The sequence below is a fragment of the Oncorhynchus tshawytscha genome, linkage group LG09 (assembly GCF_018296145.1).
Source record: "Oncorhynchus tshawytscha isolate Ot180627B linkage group LG09, Otsh_v2.0, whole genome shotgun sequence".
NCBI lineage: Eukaryota > Metazoa > Chordata > Actinopteri > Salmoniformes > Salmonidae > Oncorhynchus > Oncorhynchus tshawytscha.
This window is the reverse complement of record NC_056437.1, coordinates 22,080,792-22,096,731: the sequence shown is the minus strand read 5'-3', so window position 1 is coordinate 22,096,731 and position 15,940 is coordinate 22,080,792. Positions and strand designations below refer to the sequence as shown.

Below are 15,940 nucleotides of genomic sequence, written 5' to 3'. Positions count from 1 at the left end.
CATCAAACAAGACAGCATATATAGGGGTGTGTGGTCAGGTTTCATAGTGTTAACCCTTTACGGAGAGACATTGAAAGATGGCAGGTTACATAGTGTTGTACTTTTAGGGAGACACATTGAAAGATGGCAGGTTACATAGTGTTGTACTTTTAGGGAGACTCATTGAAAGATGGCTACTGGGAAACAGAAGTAAATCAAGTATATGATTACATATAACTGAACAGACATTTGTTAAATCCAAAGAGCACTAAACAAAGCTGACTGGTTTGCCTTTAAAGATTGTCACTCATGCAAAATTGGTCCAAACCATTGAGATCAAACACAGTGTCGAGAGCACTGCAAAAGTGCTGTTTTCTCTCCAGTGATCAACGGAATAGACGGTGTGACAGTGGAGTCCTCTTGCCTGTCCTTTTCATGCTGAGCCTGTGAGTGCCCTTGGCCAGATGGAGACTCAGCTCATGTGAATGACTCATCATCCTTTTTTAGGCCTGTCTGTTCCGGAAGGATTTCTGACTGCTCAGGGCAGCTGCTATGTTGGGCTTCATTGACTGAGAGCTGGCATACCTCCTCCTCACTCAGCTCTGGTGGATTTGATGACTGATTGTCTTTCTCTATTATTTCTCCCACAGCCTGAACATTCACCTCATGACTTTTCTCTGCTGCTGCAGATATCTGTGTGGGGTCTTTTCCCTCTTTTCCCACTGGCTGCCTTCATGATGTCATGATGGAGCTTCTTGCTGGAGTCGACTGGCTCAGCCTGCTGCCGGTTGGAGGGTTTCTCTGGCAACTCATTGAAAAGCTTGGTACCTCCGGTCTTGTCCCTCTGGTCCACGTACATCTTAGAGGGGAAGGACGAGGGGTAGTAGGCATTGATCTTTCGTTTGCGGCTCATGATGTAAGCACAGCAGAGGATGAGGAAGATAGTGATGAAGAGTGTGAAGAGAACTAGGATGAGGAACAGGTTATCCTGCAGGAAGTGAACCATTTGGCTGAGCAAGAAGTGCTCTACGTGGGTGGAGCCATGTGAGGTGGTTGAGGACTCCGAGGCAGGGCCACTGGTGGCAGGTGGGGAAGGCGTGTCAATGAGGATGTCTAGCTCCTCCCCCTCTGCACTTCCCTCCAATGAAATGTTGAAAGGGAGGGGTGTGGCCAGACTGGGGCTGCTGGACCACAGCGTCACCAACAGACCAATCAGATGAAGTTCCATGAGGAACGTCATCTCCTATAGGACCTGCAGAAAACAAAACAAGAACATACAGTGTCAGTGTGGCTGTTGTCAAATTGCATTTCCACTGTTATTAAATTGCACAGATTTCGATCGACAGGTGTTTCGATTCTTATAGCTGTTCTTGTGTCTAACATTGACAGCTAACATCTAGAGTTTTTTTGTGAGTGTTGCACAATACATTGTAAAGGCTTCACTCATCAACAATGAATGAAAATGCCTTCTGAGTCATTTCTATTCTTGATAGAATGTCTATAACTGTAGATGGCATTTTAAGACCCAGATAGCAGCTGAGAGCTGATGAAAGGCAGACAGAATTTAAGGTCTGAATTCCAATCATAGCATGTCACACACAGGCACACACACAATGCACACATGACTTGCACACACACACAGACATATGCACACAAAGGCCTGAATTCAATCCTTTTTGCCTTAACCCACAGTAACCACAAACTGTAAAGCAGATTTTTGTTTTTGTTAAGTCGATCTCAGAGATGTAACTGCGTTGGAGCTGTCAAATCGATGAGCAGCTCCTTTTCATGCTGGTTCCCGGAAATACATCATGACCCTCTTATTTCCCTGAAATTAAATGTTGCTTAAAGCAATAAACTAAACAGCCCTGCACAGTGTATGGTAGCAATAAAAGGAAGGACCTCCTTTTCATTTTGCAATGACAGAGAATAGCCAAACTTTAAACTAACTGAACATTGCAGATAGAAATGTCATTAATAGAGCTGTCATGAATCCTTACTCAACATGTCAGAGAGGCAGGTCTGCTCTACACAATATATTTATATCTGAACATTCCACAGTTGTGCCCTGCTGAATGTGGCCCAGGAGTTGACTGATGGCCTGGTCCTTCTAAATCATCCCAGCCGACCCACTCCTTCCCCCCCATTTTTCCACTCCATCTGTGTGCAAGTTGTGCCACATGAACCATTGCACTCTTCAGGAAAGGGGGGGGTAGGAGTTCCTTTATAATGTATCACCCATTTACTTGGTGGGTGTTGGGCCAGTAACCAAATGGTTGCTGGATCGAATCTCTGAGCTGACAAGGTAAAAATGAGCAAGGCAGTTAACCCACTGTTCCCGGGCGTGGATGTCGATTAAGGCAGCCCCCTGCACCTCTCTGATTCAGAGGAATGCATTCAGTTGTACAACTGACTGGGTATCCCCCTTTCCCTCAGTGTATACTTTCACACACATACACACATTCACGGATGCGTGCACACACAATGGTTACAGAGGAATTAGTCCCTATGGAAGTGTTCAAGATGCCATTTGTTGGAGATGACCAGACATTTTTGAACAGTCCTATATTTAGCGCAGCCATTGTGTCGAATATCAATGGCGTACAAACATTTTACAATTATTGAATAATGCAAGACTTAGTCAGACTTCAAATTATACCTTCTTTCAAAAATAAAATCTCTGTTCACCACACATTTATCTGAACAAACTCATTCAAATATGGGAAACCCATTTGGATTCAGAGAACCTATTGGAGAACTCTATTGAACAATCCTGATTCCCTGCTGGCAAGCTGCTAGCCTGGAGACATAAGTCATGATGCTGTCACGGTAGCTAAACTGCACTGCAATCATGTGAGGTAATATCTGTCCACTAAAGTTAACTCATATTTGATAAGAATGTTATTTCTCTTTTGGAAATAAACCCTATGGGGTAAAATGTACAGTAAAGAAAGAAGAATAAAATAAAGTGAATAAATGAAAGTGTCTGTACTCACCATCCACAGAAGTGGTCACACACAGAAAAGGCTCCTCTAGAACTGTGGATGCTTTGAGTTTGAGGAAAATGGATGGGAAAATGAACTGAGAGGATGGGAAAACGCGCCTGACTCACCTCCTCCAACAATAATTCTACAGTTTCAGATTTCAGACTGGAGGTTTCTCTGATCGGCACAGAAAAAAATCAAACGTAAAGTTCTTTGCCATCGGGACAAATCCCTCCTTCCCCCTCTCCTTTCCTCCCCTCCTCCCTCTCTGGCTGCCTTGCTTCCCAGAAAAGGACTGGGCTCCTTGGCTCCACACAGATTGTTCTTGTTAGGCAGTATTCTAATGTGATGGGGGGGCAGGGCCTAGGGGCTTGGATCAACTCGGCTCTCCGGTCCCTGTTCTGGATGCTCAAGGCCAGAGTCAACACTGCAGCAGGCTGGCTGAGCTCAGAGTGAGGAGACAATCACCACTCTGGGTTTTAACTGGGAAATAGACTCGACTAACCACAGACATTGTATTGGATAAATTGTTTGTCACTTGGCTTGCCCCCTCTGTCTTCTTACATGCACTTAACCCCCTGAAACATTTTGGGCCTCCTTAACAATAACTCTGTCAAGGCCTTTCGGAATTTATTGAATTCACTTGCACTTACTCTGTCGCATACCTTACTCTGTCACATACCTTACTCTGTCACATACTGTACCTTATTCACTCTCCCATATTATACACATTCTACTCACCGAAGCTATACTTTTAGGTTCTAGATAGGGGCTATCTATGTCTAGAACCTATAATGGTTCTTTGGCTGTTCCCATAAGAGAACCCTTTGAAAAACCATTGTTGATTACAGGTAGAAAGAACACTTTTGGTTACACTTTTCACAGAGGGTTCTACATGGAACCCAAAATGGTTCTACATGGAACCAAAAAGGGTTATCCTATGCTGACAGCCAAAGAACCCTTTTGGAACCCTTTTTTCCAAGAGTATAGTGACGATCCCAAGTGGTTATAGTTATGGCTAAAGTTCTTTTGGACCCGACACTGTACCTCTGACACCCTGATGACTTACAGCAGACCAGCCACTTTAACAGACATGCAGCTCCACAGTGTGATTGTCTCTCACAGGAAGGGGTCCATTTTTTCTGTGTGGACATACCACCCATTAACAGCCCAGTAAGAGGGTAGGGGGGTTGGGGCACGTGCCAAGGACCTTGCCAAAAACAATGAGCAGGGTGTTCTATTGATGGAATCGTTCTCAAAACAAGGGTCTGGGCGTACTGCCAAATTGCAGATATTACAGTGAGGATTTCTTCCAGGTGTTCAATCAGTCACTTACATGAACACAGAAATGGGTAATTACAAAAGCACAAACATGGCCTCCCGAGTGGCAGTGCAGTGCTAGCTGTGCCACTAGAGATCCTGGTTCGAGTCCAGACTCTGTCGCAGCCCACCGCGACCAGGAGACCCATGGGGCGGCGCACGATTGGCCCAGCGTCGTCCGGGTTAGGTGAGGGTTTGGCCAGCCGGGATGTCCTTGTCCCATCACGCTCTAGCAACTCTTATGGTGGACTGGGAGCATGCACGCTGACATGGTCGCCAGGTGTACGGTGTTTCCTCCGACACATTGGTGCGGCTGGCTTCTGAGTGAAACGGGCATTGTGTCAAGAAGCAGCTTGGCTGGGTCCTGTTTCGGAGGATGCACGGCTCTTGACCTTTACCTCTTGTGAGTCCATATGGGAGTTGCAGCGATGGGACAAGACTGTAACTACCAATTGGATAAAATTGTAACTACCAATTGGATAAAAGAAAAACATAAATATAGCCATTACAATAGTTAAACATGCTCAATGTGTAGCCACAATTGAGAGAGAAAGAGCTAGCAAGTGTGTGTGTGTGTGTGTGTGTGTGTGTGTGTGTGTGTGTGTGTGTGTGTGTGTGTGTGTGTGTGTGTGTGTGTGTGTGTGTGTGTGTGTGTGTGTGTGTGTGTGTGTGTGTGTGTGTGTGTGTGTGTGTGTGTGTGTGTGTGTGTGTGTGTGTGTGTGTGTGTGTGTGTGTGTGTGTGTGTGTGTGTGTGTGTGTGTGTGTGTGTGTGTGTGTGTGTGTGTGTGTGTGTGTGTGTGTGTGTGTGAGCACACACACAGAGATATATTCATGTTAATAGAGTAAACACAGCTACAGCTCAGAATGTTTGAGATGATTCATCAAGACTGGCCAACCTTTATTTGGTCATAATGATAGTGAGGTGGTTACGGAGTACATACTCTAGTCTAGTCTCTGGTCTATGATTCCATTTGTCTTATATGCTCTGTCTACATCCCTCAGAGTCAGCTTTCCCTGGCATGAACATTTGATTCCAGTTTTATTATATACACCCTTTTGATTTGTATGAAGCATGTGGACTAAGATGTAAATCTCTGCTCCTGCAAAGAATGAACTTTGGTATTGATGCCAGAAAGGGGCCTTGAATGCATGTAAAAAAATAAACCAGCCTTTTATTTGGTCTGCTTGCTTGTGTTATCTACTTATTATGAGTACATAGTAAAACAAAGGGAAATATTGGCGCATATTACAAACCATAGGGCATAGATTTATAGTGACAAATCTAGAGGGTTCATGTTTGAAAAACGGAAATGTCATCGGACTTGAATCACCACAGACACAGTCATTAGCCAGCTGCCCATTGTTTAATATCACTTTGTCATTTCTTTACAGTTTCGTTATGATCTATTCATTTGTTCCAGTCCTTTGTGATCAATTTTCAGTTAAATTGTGGAGCCTCTTCATTGTGTTTGACTGGACTCAGAGATAAACAGACATGTGGTGTCTCTAGGAAACCTGTCCCTCTCTCACACGGAGGGAAGACCCCAAAAAGTAAAAAAAAAAGTCAAACATCTGAGGGCTTGAAAGGTTTGAAGGGGGTCTGGGTTTAGCAATGATACTGTATCTTTGTATTATGACATATTATGGCATGACAAGGACACAAGAAACATCTGCCGAACGTCTGGGACTGTCTACACAGACACTCAATTCAGAAGGTTACAGACTTATTTAACACCCTGTAAAGGACAGTTCATCACATCTCACATTCGCTTGACCCTGACCATATTTGATATACTTCATATAGTCTATGTTTTGGCTCACTGTACATCAAGGCAGATGGTTTTGTTATCAAGACCTAACAAGACTTCCAGAAGAATAAGCTTTTTTGCAGAAAACAAATAAATGAAATTGCTCACAAGGATACATATTTTCTGAAGCATGTATAAAATAAAATAATGTTTTTTGTATTTCCACTCAGAACGTTGAAGGCTATAAAATTCTGACCACATACAACTCTAAATAGCCCCATCCACCCAGTGACCAAACGAACAGTGAGTCATCATAAGCAGTCTAGGTTTTCTTATAGCTCTATAAGTGTGTATGTGCAGGAATGATTCTCTTAAAAAATAACATGAACTTTACTTCCAGATCTATAAATCAATTGTAGAATCCTAAACCTCTCTAATAAACTGTCTGTGTAGCAGAACTTCATTATCAACAGAATCATGTCAGTGCAAATGGTGCAAAAACTCAATCTCACTCAGAACTACTCAGAGGCTGCATTGGGTTGCGTTACGTTTGAGGATGATTGACCACCTGACTTCTCCAAACTTTGTCACTGTTTGCTGTAAACATGTCACAATAAAGTAACGTATCATTGGTTCTCCATTTGTGGTTTCTGTCTCTTCCTCTACTGGTTGAAGTAGATGGATGTGCAGCGAGGCCCAACCAACAACTTCAAAGAGGACGCTAAAATATATTCTAAGAGCAACAGTTTGTATATTGACAGCAGTCCACCAGTCAGATGTACAATTCAAAGTCTCATCAATTGAAGAAAAGTGGTCATTTAACCCAGAGTAAGTAGGAAAACTACAAAGGTTTTATACGCCCCCACAGTCTCTGTTTTTAATCCTTTCCCTTGATGAACTTTAAGATGGCTGCGATGACCATTAACCTTCAGGCCTGGAGTTGTGTACCCTGTGTAATTGGACCATATAGCACTTCACAGAGTCTGACACAGTCTGCATATCTACACTCTAGATTCGTTGCTCATTGTCTGGGAGGAAGCTGTGGAGGGTTACATCATCTCCCCCCTCCTCGTCACTATCCAACTCTGTTCCAAGCAGCAGGGCTCCGTTGCTCTTGGGGATGTGGGGTCTCCAATGGGGACCATTGTCATCGTGGAGCAGGGCAGAGATACACACCATCTCAGTGCCCCGATTGTTTGTGCCCACTCTGTAGCGATGCTTCCTGGAGGAGTACTTGGTGCAGAGGATGATGCAGCTGACCATGAAGAAGGTGGCCACTGCAGCCAGGGAGGCAATGGCAATCAGACACTGGCTCACCAGACCATCCCGTCGGGTAGGAGAGCAGGGCAGACCCCCTCCCCCTGATGGATCTTTTTTAGAAGGTAACGTTGTCATGGTGGTCGTTGTCTTGGTGATCAAGATGGGGACCTTCTCTGTTTTCATCTTGGGAATCAGGACCCCAGAAGAGGAGTTGGTAGAATTGTCAGTGGTTGAGATGGGTGGAAAAGTGGTTAAGAAAGTCTCATTGGTGGAGGATGAGAAATTGGTAGAGCTAGGCCCTGGGGTGGAGGATGAGACAATGGTAGAGCTAGGCCCTGGGGTGGAGGATGAGACAATGGTAGAGCTAGGCCCTGGGGTGGAGGATGAGACAATGGTAGAGCTAGGCCCTGGGGTGGAGGATGAGACATTGGTAGAGCTAGGCCCTGGGGTGGAGGATGAGATAATGGTAGAGCTAGGCCCTGGGGTGGAGGCTGAGACATTGGTGGAGAAAGGTCCAGAGATGGAGGAGGGCCCAGTGGTGGAGGACACCTCAGATGTGGTGTTAAGTTCTGTGATGGAGGACCAGATGGTAGAGCTGGGAGTGGTGGTGGACAAGAGGTCAGATGTGCTAGATGGCCCATGGGAAGAGGACGTCTGGCTGGTGGGTTGGTTGGTGGTGAGGGGAGATGGGGTTGTACCTGATGAAGTGAGCATTGCTAAGGGAGAAAGGGTTGGACCCAAGCTGGTCATCAAGGTTGCCTCTGAGGCATTAACACCCACAGTAATGGCACCGCCTACCTCACGGGTACTGCTGTTGTACATCACCGTATGGGTTTCCACCATAGACGAACTGCTCTTTTGTGTTGCTGCTGTATTGATGCTCATATTACTGCCTCTGTCTTCTGTGAGTGTGAAGTTCTGAGATCCCTCAGAATACAACAGAAACAGGCTCCACAACAGAACAGGATACACCTTGTTATACCATGACATCATGGTGCCAACTCTGAAATGAGAAATCAGTACACAAATTACTGCTTGTATGTAGTATGCTATTGGATATCAAATTATATCCGAAGATCTGTTGCGATATGGCAGGGGCGTCAGGAAGCAGACTATCAATGCTGACGTGGAATGCAACTAATGGATGTTCTAACTGGCCTAAGGAAACTGTTGTTTGTGACAAAGCGACATGCCACTGTGGGTGGTGACATCGTCAACATGTCATGGTGAAACAGTATGTTACTCATAACTAGCACCACACCCACGCAACGGATGAAACAGGAACTCAAAGGTATCATAGGCTTTATAATGAGACTTAAAGTATGTATTATTATTTACAAACAATTCTGGTAGCATCAATAAAATACAAATAATAATTTAAAGAATAAAACAAATCGGAGGCACCTCAAGAAAAGCAAAAATCTTCAAACTCTGGAACCAATGAAAAAGGCAGATTTTACACTCAACATCCAGTATTCAAAACCTCTCTATTGTCCCAGGCACTTACTGTCAGTAATTCTTAAGTCTTACCTCGCTGATGGGGAAGTGTAGTAGAAGTCGTGGAAGGATAGGAGGCTCAAATTGGTGATGCTGGAGTTAAGCACATGCTGGCATGCCTTGACGAGCTGATGGTAGAGGCACAACAGAGCTCTCTACCTGATATGAAGAAACAGGAAATGCGCACTGTTCTGCAGAAGTTACATTTTTCGCACTGACTCAAGTGTGAAACTGACAAGCCCAGAGGTTTGTTACCTTTCCCTGATTTGAAGTGGTTCAGGGGATAATCTGATTCAATTTATAGTGCATTTATGGACAGTTTTTATTTTGTATTAATTCATTTTTATTTTTTATTTTAAGGGAAAACGTATTGAGACCTAGGTCTCTTTTACAAATGTGCCCTGTATATACAAAGTAAATATACACATTATACCCAAACATATACAGATTAAAATACAAAAATACAGACATGGGTAGCACAAGTAAAACATCACAAATCACCCAGAAACCCTGTTACATTCCTCCAGAAAAAAGTCCCCAATCAATACATAACATTTCCGAAATGGCACCAGAACATCAAGATGAAATGTTGTTTGTGCTCTAAGAATGTGAAACTCAGAGAACTACATTCAGCAGACATTTATCCACACAAAAGTAGATAATTCATTACATCCCAAAATCTGCCCAATTCACAGTCCATATCATACTTTGGAAATATCAAAGTTTCTCTCTCTCACATGATAGTTGAAGTGGGTTCGAAATGGAATTATCAACAGAAGTGTCTGAGGTGCTGAGTCATATTTAAGTGGAATGGGTGTGTCTCAGATATTTCCCTCTGTGGTAGACGCTAGGTGTCTGGAGTCTAATAAGGAAGAACGTGTGGTGCTTGGGAGAGTTACACTGTAAACTACAGACCTCCTGTAACCAGCATCATTGCTGTGCAGTATAAACTACAGACCCCCTGTATCCAGCATCATTGCTGTGCAGTGCAAACTACAGACCTCCTGTAACCAGCATCATTGCTGTGCAGTGCAAACTACAGACCTCCTCTAACCAGGCTCATTGCTGTGCAGTGTAAACTACAGACCTCCTGTAACCAGCATCATTGCTGTGCAGTGTAAACTACAGACCTCCTGTAACCAGCATCATTGCTGTGCAGTGCAAACTACAGACCTCCTCTAACCAGGCTCATTGCTGTGCAGTGTAAACTACAGACCTCCTGTAACCAGCATCATTGCTGTGCAGTGTAAACTACAGACCTCCTGTGGAAATGTGGCAGCAAGTATTGAAACCTGTCTCCATAGAAACCACCACTTCCTGTTCTCGTCTTGTGAGTAATTTGTGAACGGATGTTGCTCTGGTCTCTCTAACCCCCTTCACAGGGGTAGTTGTCTCAGGGATAATGGATTAATCACAACCACTAGTTTAGTTGCAGGCTGAAATAGTTTTCTTGGTATAGGCTTACTTCATCACACAATTCATGACAGGTAAAGCAAAATATTCTTGCCTGCATGGAGTTTGAGCACGATATTCACTAAATTGTCAGACTGATAAACATGACATTTGATCCATTAAAAACAAATTATATTTCCCCCACAGAACCTAAACTGTTCAAAATGTTATTTTGCAAAGACAGCATGGGAATTTGATACACCAGAATTTTAACACACAAAGTTGAGTAGCCACACAAACACAGCTACAAAATAGGACGTTTATCCCACAGTGACCTTCAAACTGGCTGTTTTCCCAGCAAATGATTTTAGGAGGTGGGTGGTCAAGAGAGAGGAAATACAGGAGTAAAATGTGTGCTGGTAAGCCTTTCAGTAATCCTTATCCATTAACTCATGTAAATGCTGTATCAGTAGGTAACATATCCCCCAAAAAACAAGTTCCCACCAAATCCACTAAATCTTCCCTGAACTGTTATCCCTCCACTTCTAGCCTTTCATCTAACTCCATCTAATCTACAAAATCCCCATAGTCCACGTTCATCCCCTCATCCGCCCACTGGTTGCCGGTGTGTCTGGATGCCAGACACAGCCCCTCTGACCCCCCTTCCCTCCATGCTGTGTGATGAGAACAACCCCCAACAGGAAGCCAGGAGCAGAAAATGACTTTTATGGGCCCGCCAAAGCAATGAAAACCTCTACTCCATGGTTTAAATGTTTTTTCCCCTCTAGACTGTGCCACTGGTGCTCTGCTGATGGAACAAAGGATCTTTCATTATTGTACTTAAGACTAATTATTGGATCTTGAATTGTCCTGGTTGTCATTTATGATGAAATTATGTGGTATTATCAAAAGATAATGTTATACTGTATATTCACATAACGGTTTCTAAAATCCCACTTGAGATCTGTCTATCAGACTGTGCATTGCTCTGCCGGTTTCAGTGTGTGAATCATTTAATTCAAGCCAGCAAGACAGACAGAGGTGAAAAGGGTAGAAAGAGAGGTTAGCGCAAACAAAGAATAAGGGATTGATTGTGGAGAAGACATTTCCATGTGTAAAATCTTTATTGCATGCACCTTACTACATGAACTAGATGGTTGAGCGAAAGAAATGCTGAAAGAGGTCCCTTTCCAATGCCACAACATGCACCGGAGTGGGTGACCTCAGATTGAGCCCCAATTACCCTCCACAGCGTGACAGAGGCACCACTACATTTATGCCAGCGAGAGCTGCAGTTTACGCCACTGCCTGCCGACACCCTCACAGTTAAAATCTACACCCAGAAGAACTAACAATATCATCAGACTTCCTTCACATTCAGTGACCTGATGCTTAATACGAGCAGCTGGCGTGGCGGAAAAATTCAGATATCTTTCTCTTTCTTTTGCAACAGTGTAACAGCTATAGTTGGTTCAAAGACAATTCTTCTCTTTGCTTAAATCATTCTATTACCCTATAGTCTGTAACTGGAATGCAAAAAAGGGGAAAAGACTAAATAAAGGAAAACCCACACCCACACAAACATTTTTTTTGGCAGCACAAAAATCAAGGGAATATGGCAATACTGGTGGCTACATACGATTGTTGAGAGTATTGCAGTAAGTACAAACTTCCCATCAGAATGTTCTTGACCACAATTTAAAACAATAACAAAATGGTAAGACTTTTCAACCAACCAAAAAATGGCAGTTATTCAAATGCGTTTCATCCCCAGTAAAAAGGTGGACTATGAATTGCAACAGTTGTTTCTCTAAGTATTTTAGAGGTAAGTGTGAGGGGTAGACATGATAAAAAACAAAGTTTGTCTTGGAATGTGTGCTTGGGATCGTCGCTGGGAAGATTCCAAGCGGAATGACGAAGCCGAATTCTCAAATTTTGGCAGTGACTGGCCCTGTTCACTCGATTATCTCCCAATCAATGAATGGTCCTGAGCGGGGGCTGAGTCTTAGATGGCGACCTTGGACATCTCGTCCTCCAGTTTGGCAATTCGACGGTCCTGTAGGGTGACGAGGTCCCTGAGCGACTTGACCTCTCGCAGCAGCTCCTCCAGTTTCCCTTCATTTTGCTGCAATAAAGCATAGAAAGGACAACCAGTTAAATAATGACAAGATATATTGTTTCACAAACCATAAGGTAGCTAAAATGACTTAACAGAAAATGTTCCAGTACTGTTCTGATATCAATCGTTGAGAATCAAATCTATTCACTGTGTTACTGCAGCTGATTTTCTTAGTTTATCTTAACACATCTTGTCTATTGCCTGTGTTAAAAGTACAGTTTTATTCACTATATTGTCTTAATATAGCTTGACAGTTGTTACTGAAAGTGTTCAGTCCTACTCACTATAGATGGATGTGGAGAGGCCTTGCTCTCGGCAGGCGAGGTGTTTGCTGCTTTCTTGGCTGGCTTGCCCTCCAAGACATTAGACTTCTTGACCACCTTGAGGTCGCGGTTCTTGCCGGGGACATAGCCGTTTTTCAGGGAGATCAGGATGGGCTCGCCGTTCTTCCCATCAAACCAGTCCTCCGCCTCGATGGCACAATCTGGTCCTGCTGTGTCCGGGTACAGGTCATCCTGGAACAGGTCCGACTGAATGTGTGGGACAGAGAAGGAAAGACGTAATGGTATCAGTTAGGACTGTACTCTAGTCAGTGGCTCTATTCTTAATATTGCCTGATTTGCCCGATTTGAACAACAATTGCACTCTTTTCTACAGCATCAATGTCTTAAATGTAAAAAAAAATATTCAAAGAGTAAAAGAAAGACACAAACCTTTCGGGGGACTGTCATAATGATTGGCTCACATTTTCTCTCATGTAGTTTATAAAACCTGCAAGTAAACATGATGAGGATGTACAGCCACAGAATCAAAGGCATTAGGACTGTTCTCTCAAATACTGCAACATCTCCTTTTGTCCATTAGAGGGAGGACAAGGTCTCAAAGCCATCACTGAGTGTATGGTTGTTACCTGGCAATCTCGCACTTGTTGACGTCCAGTCCTCGTTTGGGCATGTAGCCCATACCTCGCTGGGGCTCCTTGCTGGAGAAGGTGTTGAGGTAGTGCACGAATGGAGCCTCGTCTGTTATCTCAAAGTACCGGATGCTACTGTCACCCTGAACATAGGAGAGGTTACTGTTAAAATCTGTGAAATCCTCCCAGAAAGACCAAAGTCACACTAATCCTCTATCCAGATGGGAGACAACATCTCTAACAAGTATATCATCCTCACCTTCCCACACAGGTACACTATATTGGTGTCTGCATCATAGAAGGGCAGCAACACTCCATTACTGGTGTCCAGCTCGTGGACTGATATTGGCTCCTCCATGCTTTTCTGTCAACACAAAACATACATTTCATGTGGTTACTTTAACTATACATTCATGTACATACTACCTCAATTGAGCCGACCAAAACAGTGCTCCCGCACATTGGCTAACCGGGCTATCTACATTGTGTCCCACCAACCGCCAACCCCTTTTACGCTACAGCTACTCTCTGTTCATCATATATGCATAGTCACTTTAACCATATCTACATGTACATACTACCTCAATCAGCCTGACTAACCGGTGTCTGTATGTAGCCTCGCTACTGTCATAGCCTCGCTACTGTATATAGCCTCTTTTTACTGTTGTTTTATTTCTTTACTTACCTATTGTTCACGTAACACCTTTTTTGCAGTATTGGTTAGAGCCTGTAAGTAAGCATTTCACTGTAAGGTCTACACCTGTTGCATTCGGCACACGTGACAAAAACTATGATTTGATTTAGATAAGTATTTGTGCATCTATGAGTGCATGAATGTCTGTCTGCATGTGTATAACAAATAATAATTTGGTGGGTGCTAATATTTGTCCTATTTTACACGTGTGAATTGAGAATGTTTATTTTTGCATATACCAACTCTCCCTGAGACACCCTTGGAGAGTGGGGTCACAGCCAGGGTCTGCCACTTTTAACGGCGACCCTGGAGCAATTAGGGTTAAGTGCCTTGCGCAAGGGCACATCGGCAGATTTCCATGTGTGTGTGTTCGTGTGGGTCTGGATGGGAGGTGACATACGGGGTTCCAGAGGGCTAGCTGCCGCTCGCTCATGCGGCTGAAGCCGGTGGTGAAGATGTTTCCGTCAGCCAGGAAGATGGCTCTCATGGGCCTTGCTCCATCGTGGGCCTTGTCCTTCTCCTGAAACACAACACATCTATCAGAGAGGATCGCATGTTTCAGCACCAATGACGTGTGCGTGTGTGTGTTTATGTGAGAGACAGTGCTACAAGAGTGATTATCAAGCCAAAATACAGTGTATTCACCCCCCGTAGCATTTTTCCTATTTTGTTGCCTTACAACGTGGAATTAAAAAATATTTTTTGGGGGGTTTGTATCATTTGATTTACACAACATGCCTTCCACTTTCAAGAGGCAAACTATATTTTATTGTGAACAGACAAGAAATGAGAAAAAAAAGAAAACGGTCAATACTTTGTAAAACCACACTTTGTAGCAATTACAGCTGCAAGTCTCTTGGGGTATGTCTCTATAAGCTTGGCACATCTAGCCACTGTGCCCATTCTTCAAGGTAAAACTGCTCCAGCTCCTTCAAGTTGGATGGGTTACGCTGGTGTACAGCAATCTTTAAGTCATTCCACAGTTTCTCAATTGGATTGAGGGCTGGGCTTTGACTAGGCCATTCCAAGACATTTAAATGTTTCCCCTTAAACCACTCGAGTGTGGCTTTAGCAGTATGCTTAGGGTCATTGTCCTGCTGGAAGGTGAACCTCCGCCCCACTCTCAAATGTCTGAGAGACAAACAGGTTTCCCTCAAGAATTTCCCTGCATTTAGCGCTACCCATCATTCCTTCAATTCTGACCAGTTTCCCAGTCCCTGCCGATGAAAAACATCCCCACAGCATGATGCTGCCACCACCATGCTTTACTGTGGAGATGTTCTCGGGGTGATAAGAGGTGTTGGGTTTGTACCAGACGAAGCGTTTTCCTTGATGGCCAAAAAGCTCAATTTTAGTCTCATCTGACCAGAGTACCTCCTTCCATATGTTTGGGGAGTCTCCCACATTCCTTTTGGCGAACACCAAACGTGTTTGCTTATTTTATTCTTTAAGCAATGGCTTTTTTGACCACTCTTCCATAAAGCCCAGCTCTATGGAGTGTATGGCTTAAAGTGGTCCTATGGACAGATACACCAATCTCCGCTGCAGAGCTTTGCAGCTCCTTCAGGGTTGTCTTTGGTCTCTTTGTTGCCTCTCTGATCAATGCCTTCCTTGCCTGGTCCATGAGTTTTGGTGGGCAGCCCTCTCTTGGCAGGTTTGTTGTGGTGCCATATTCTTTAAATTTTTTAATAATGGACTTAATGGTGCTCCGTGGTATGTTCAAAGTTTCTGATATTTTTTTATAACCCAACCCTGATCTGTAGTTCTCCACAACTTTGTCCCTGACCTGTTTGGAGAGCTCCTTGGTCTTCACAGTGCCACATGCTTGGTGGTGCCCCTTGCTTAGTATTGTTGCAGACTCTGGGGCCTTTCAGAACAGGTGTATATATACTGAGATCATGTGACAGATCATGTGACACTTAGATTGCACACAGGTGAACTTTATTCAACTAATTATGTGACTTCTGAAGGTAATTGGTTGCACCAGATCTTATTTAGAGGCTTCATAGCAAAGGGGGTGAATACTTATGCACT

General features: G+C 43.8%; 3 protein-coding genes across 6 annotated transcripts in view; all 3 read right to left on the bottom strand.

The window, feature by feature from the left end:
• LOC112257575 (transmembrane protein 119) lies at positions 1 to 3,330 on the bottom strand. Its single transcript, XM_024431243.2, has 2 exons — positions 2,976 to 3,330; positions 1 to 1,231 (listed from the first exon to the last, which is right to left on the bottom strand). Exon 2 carries the CDS (start codon positions 1,217 to 1,219, stop codon positions 644 to 646), a length of 576 nt encoding a protein of 191 aa, XP_024287011.1. The 5' UTR covers positions 1,220 to 1,231; positions 2,976 to 3,330; the 3' UTR covers positions 1 to 643.
• A 2,298-nt stretch (positions 3,331 to 5,628) lies between these two features.
• LOC112257574 (uncharacterized threonine-rich GPI-anchored glycoprotein PJ4664.02) lies at positions 5,629 to 8,973 on the bottom strand. Its single transcript, XM_024431242.2, has 2 exons — positions 8,822 to 8,973; positions 5,629 to 8,294 (listed from the first exon to the last, which is right to left on the bottom strand). Exon 2 carries the CDS (start codon positions 8,282 to 8,284, stop codon positions 7,040 to 7,042), a length of 1,245 nt encoding a protein of 414 aa, XP_024287010.2. The 5' UTR covers positions 8,285 to 8,294; positions 8,822 to 8,973; the 3' UTR covers positions 5,629 to 7,039.
• A 2,312-nt stretch (positions 8,974 to 11,285) lies between these two features.
• Positions 11,286 to 15,940, bottom strand: part of LOC112257573 (coronin-1C-A) — a 29,290-nt gene continuing 24,635 nt past the window's right edge. For all 4 annotated transcript variants that reach the window (XM_024431237.2, XM_024431240.2, XM_024431241.2 and 1 more), the window contains exons 6-11: positions 14,307 to 14,426; positions 13,472 to 13,576; positions 13,210 to 13,355; positions 13,013 to 13,070; positions 12,584 to 12,829; positions 11,286 to 12,305 (exon numbers count right to left, since the gene is read on the bottom strand). In XM_024431237.2, the coding sequence (XP_024287005.2) occupies positions 12,186 to 12,305; positions 12,584 to 12,829; positions 13,013 to 13,070; positions 13,210 to 13,355; positions 13,472 to 13,576; positions 14,307 to 14,426 (795 nt within the window). In that variant the 3' untranslated portion in view covers positions 11,286 to 12,185. The remainder of the gene's footprint in view (positions 12,306 to 12,583; positions 12,830 to 13,012; positions 13,071 to 13,209; positions 13,356 to 13,471; positions 13,577 to 14,306; positions 14,427 to 15,940) is intronic.

What these genes read in the sequence shown, in the direction of transcription:
- LOC112257575 (XM_024431243.2), bottom strand. Translation starts at nt 1,219, where the DNA reads ATGACGTTCCTCATGGAACTTCATCTGATTGGTCTGTTGGTGACGCTG.
- LOC112257574 (XM_024431242.2), bottom strand. Translation starts at nt 8,284, where the DNA reads ATGATGTCATGGTATAACAAGGTGTATCCTGTTCTGTTGTGGAGCCTG.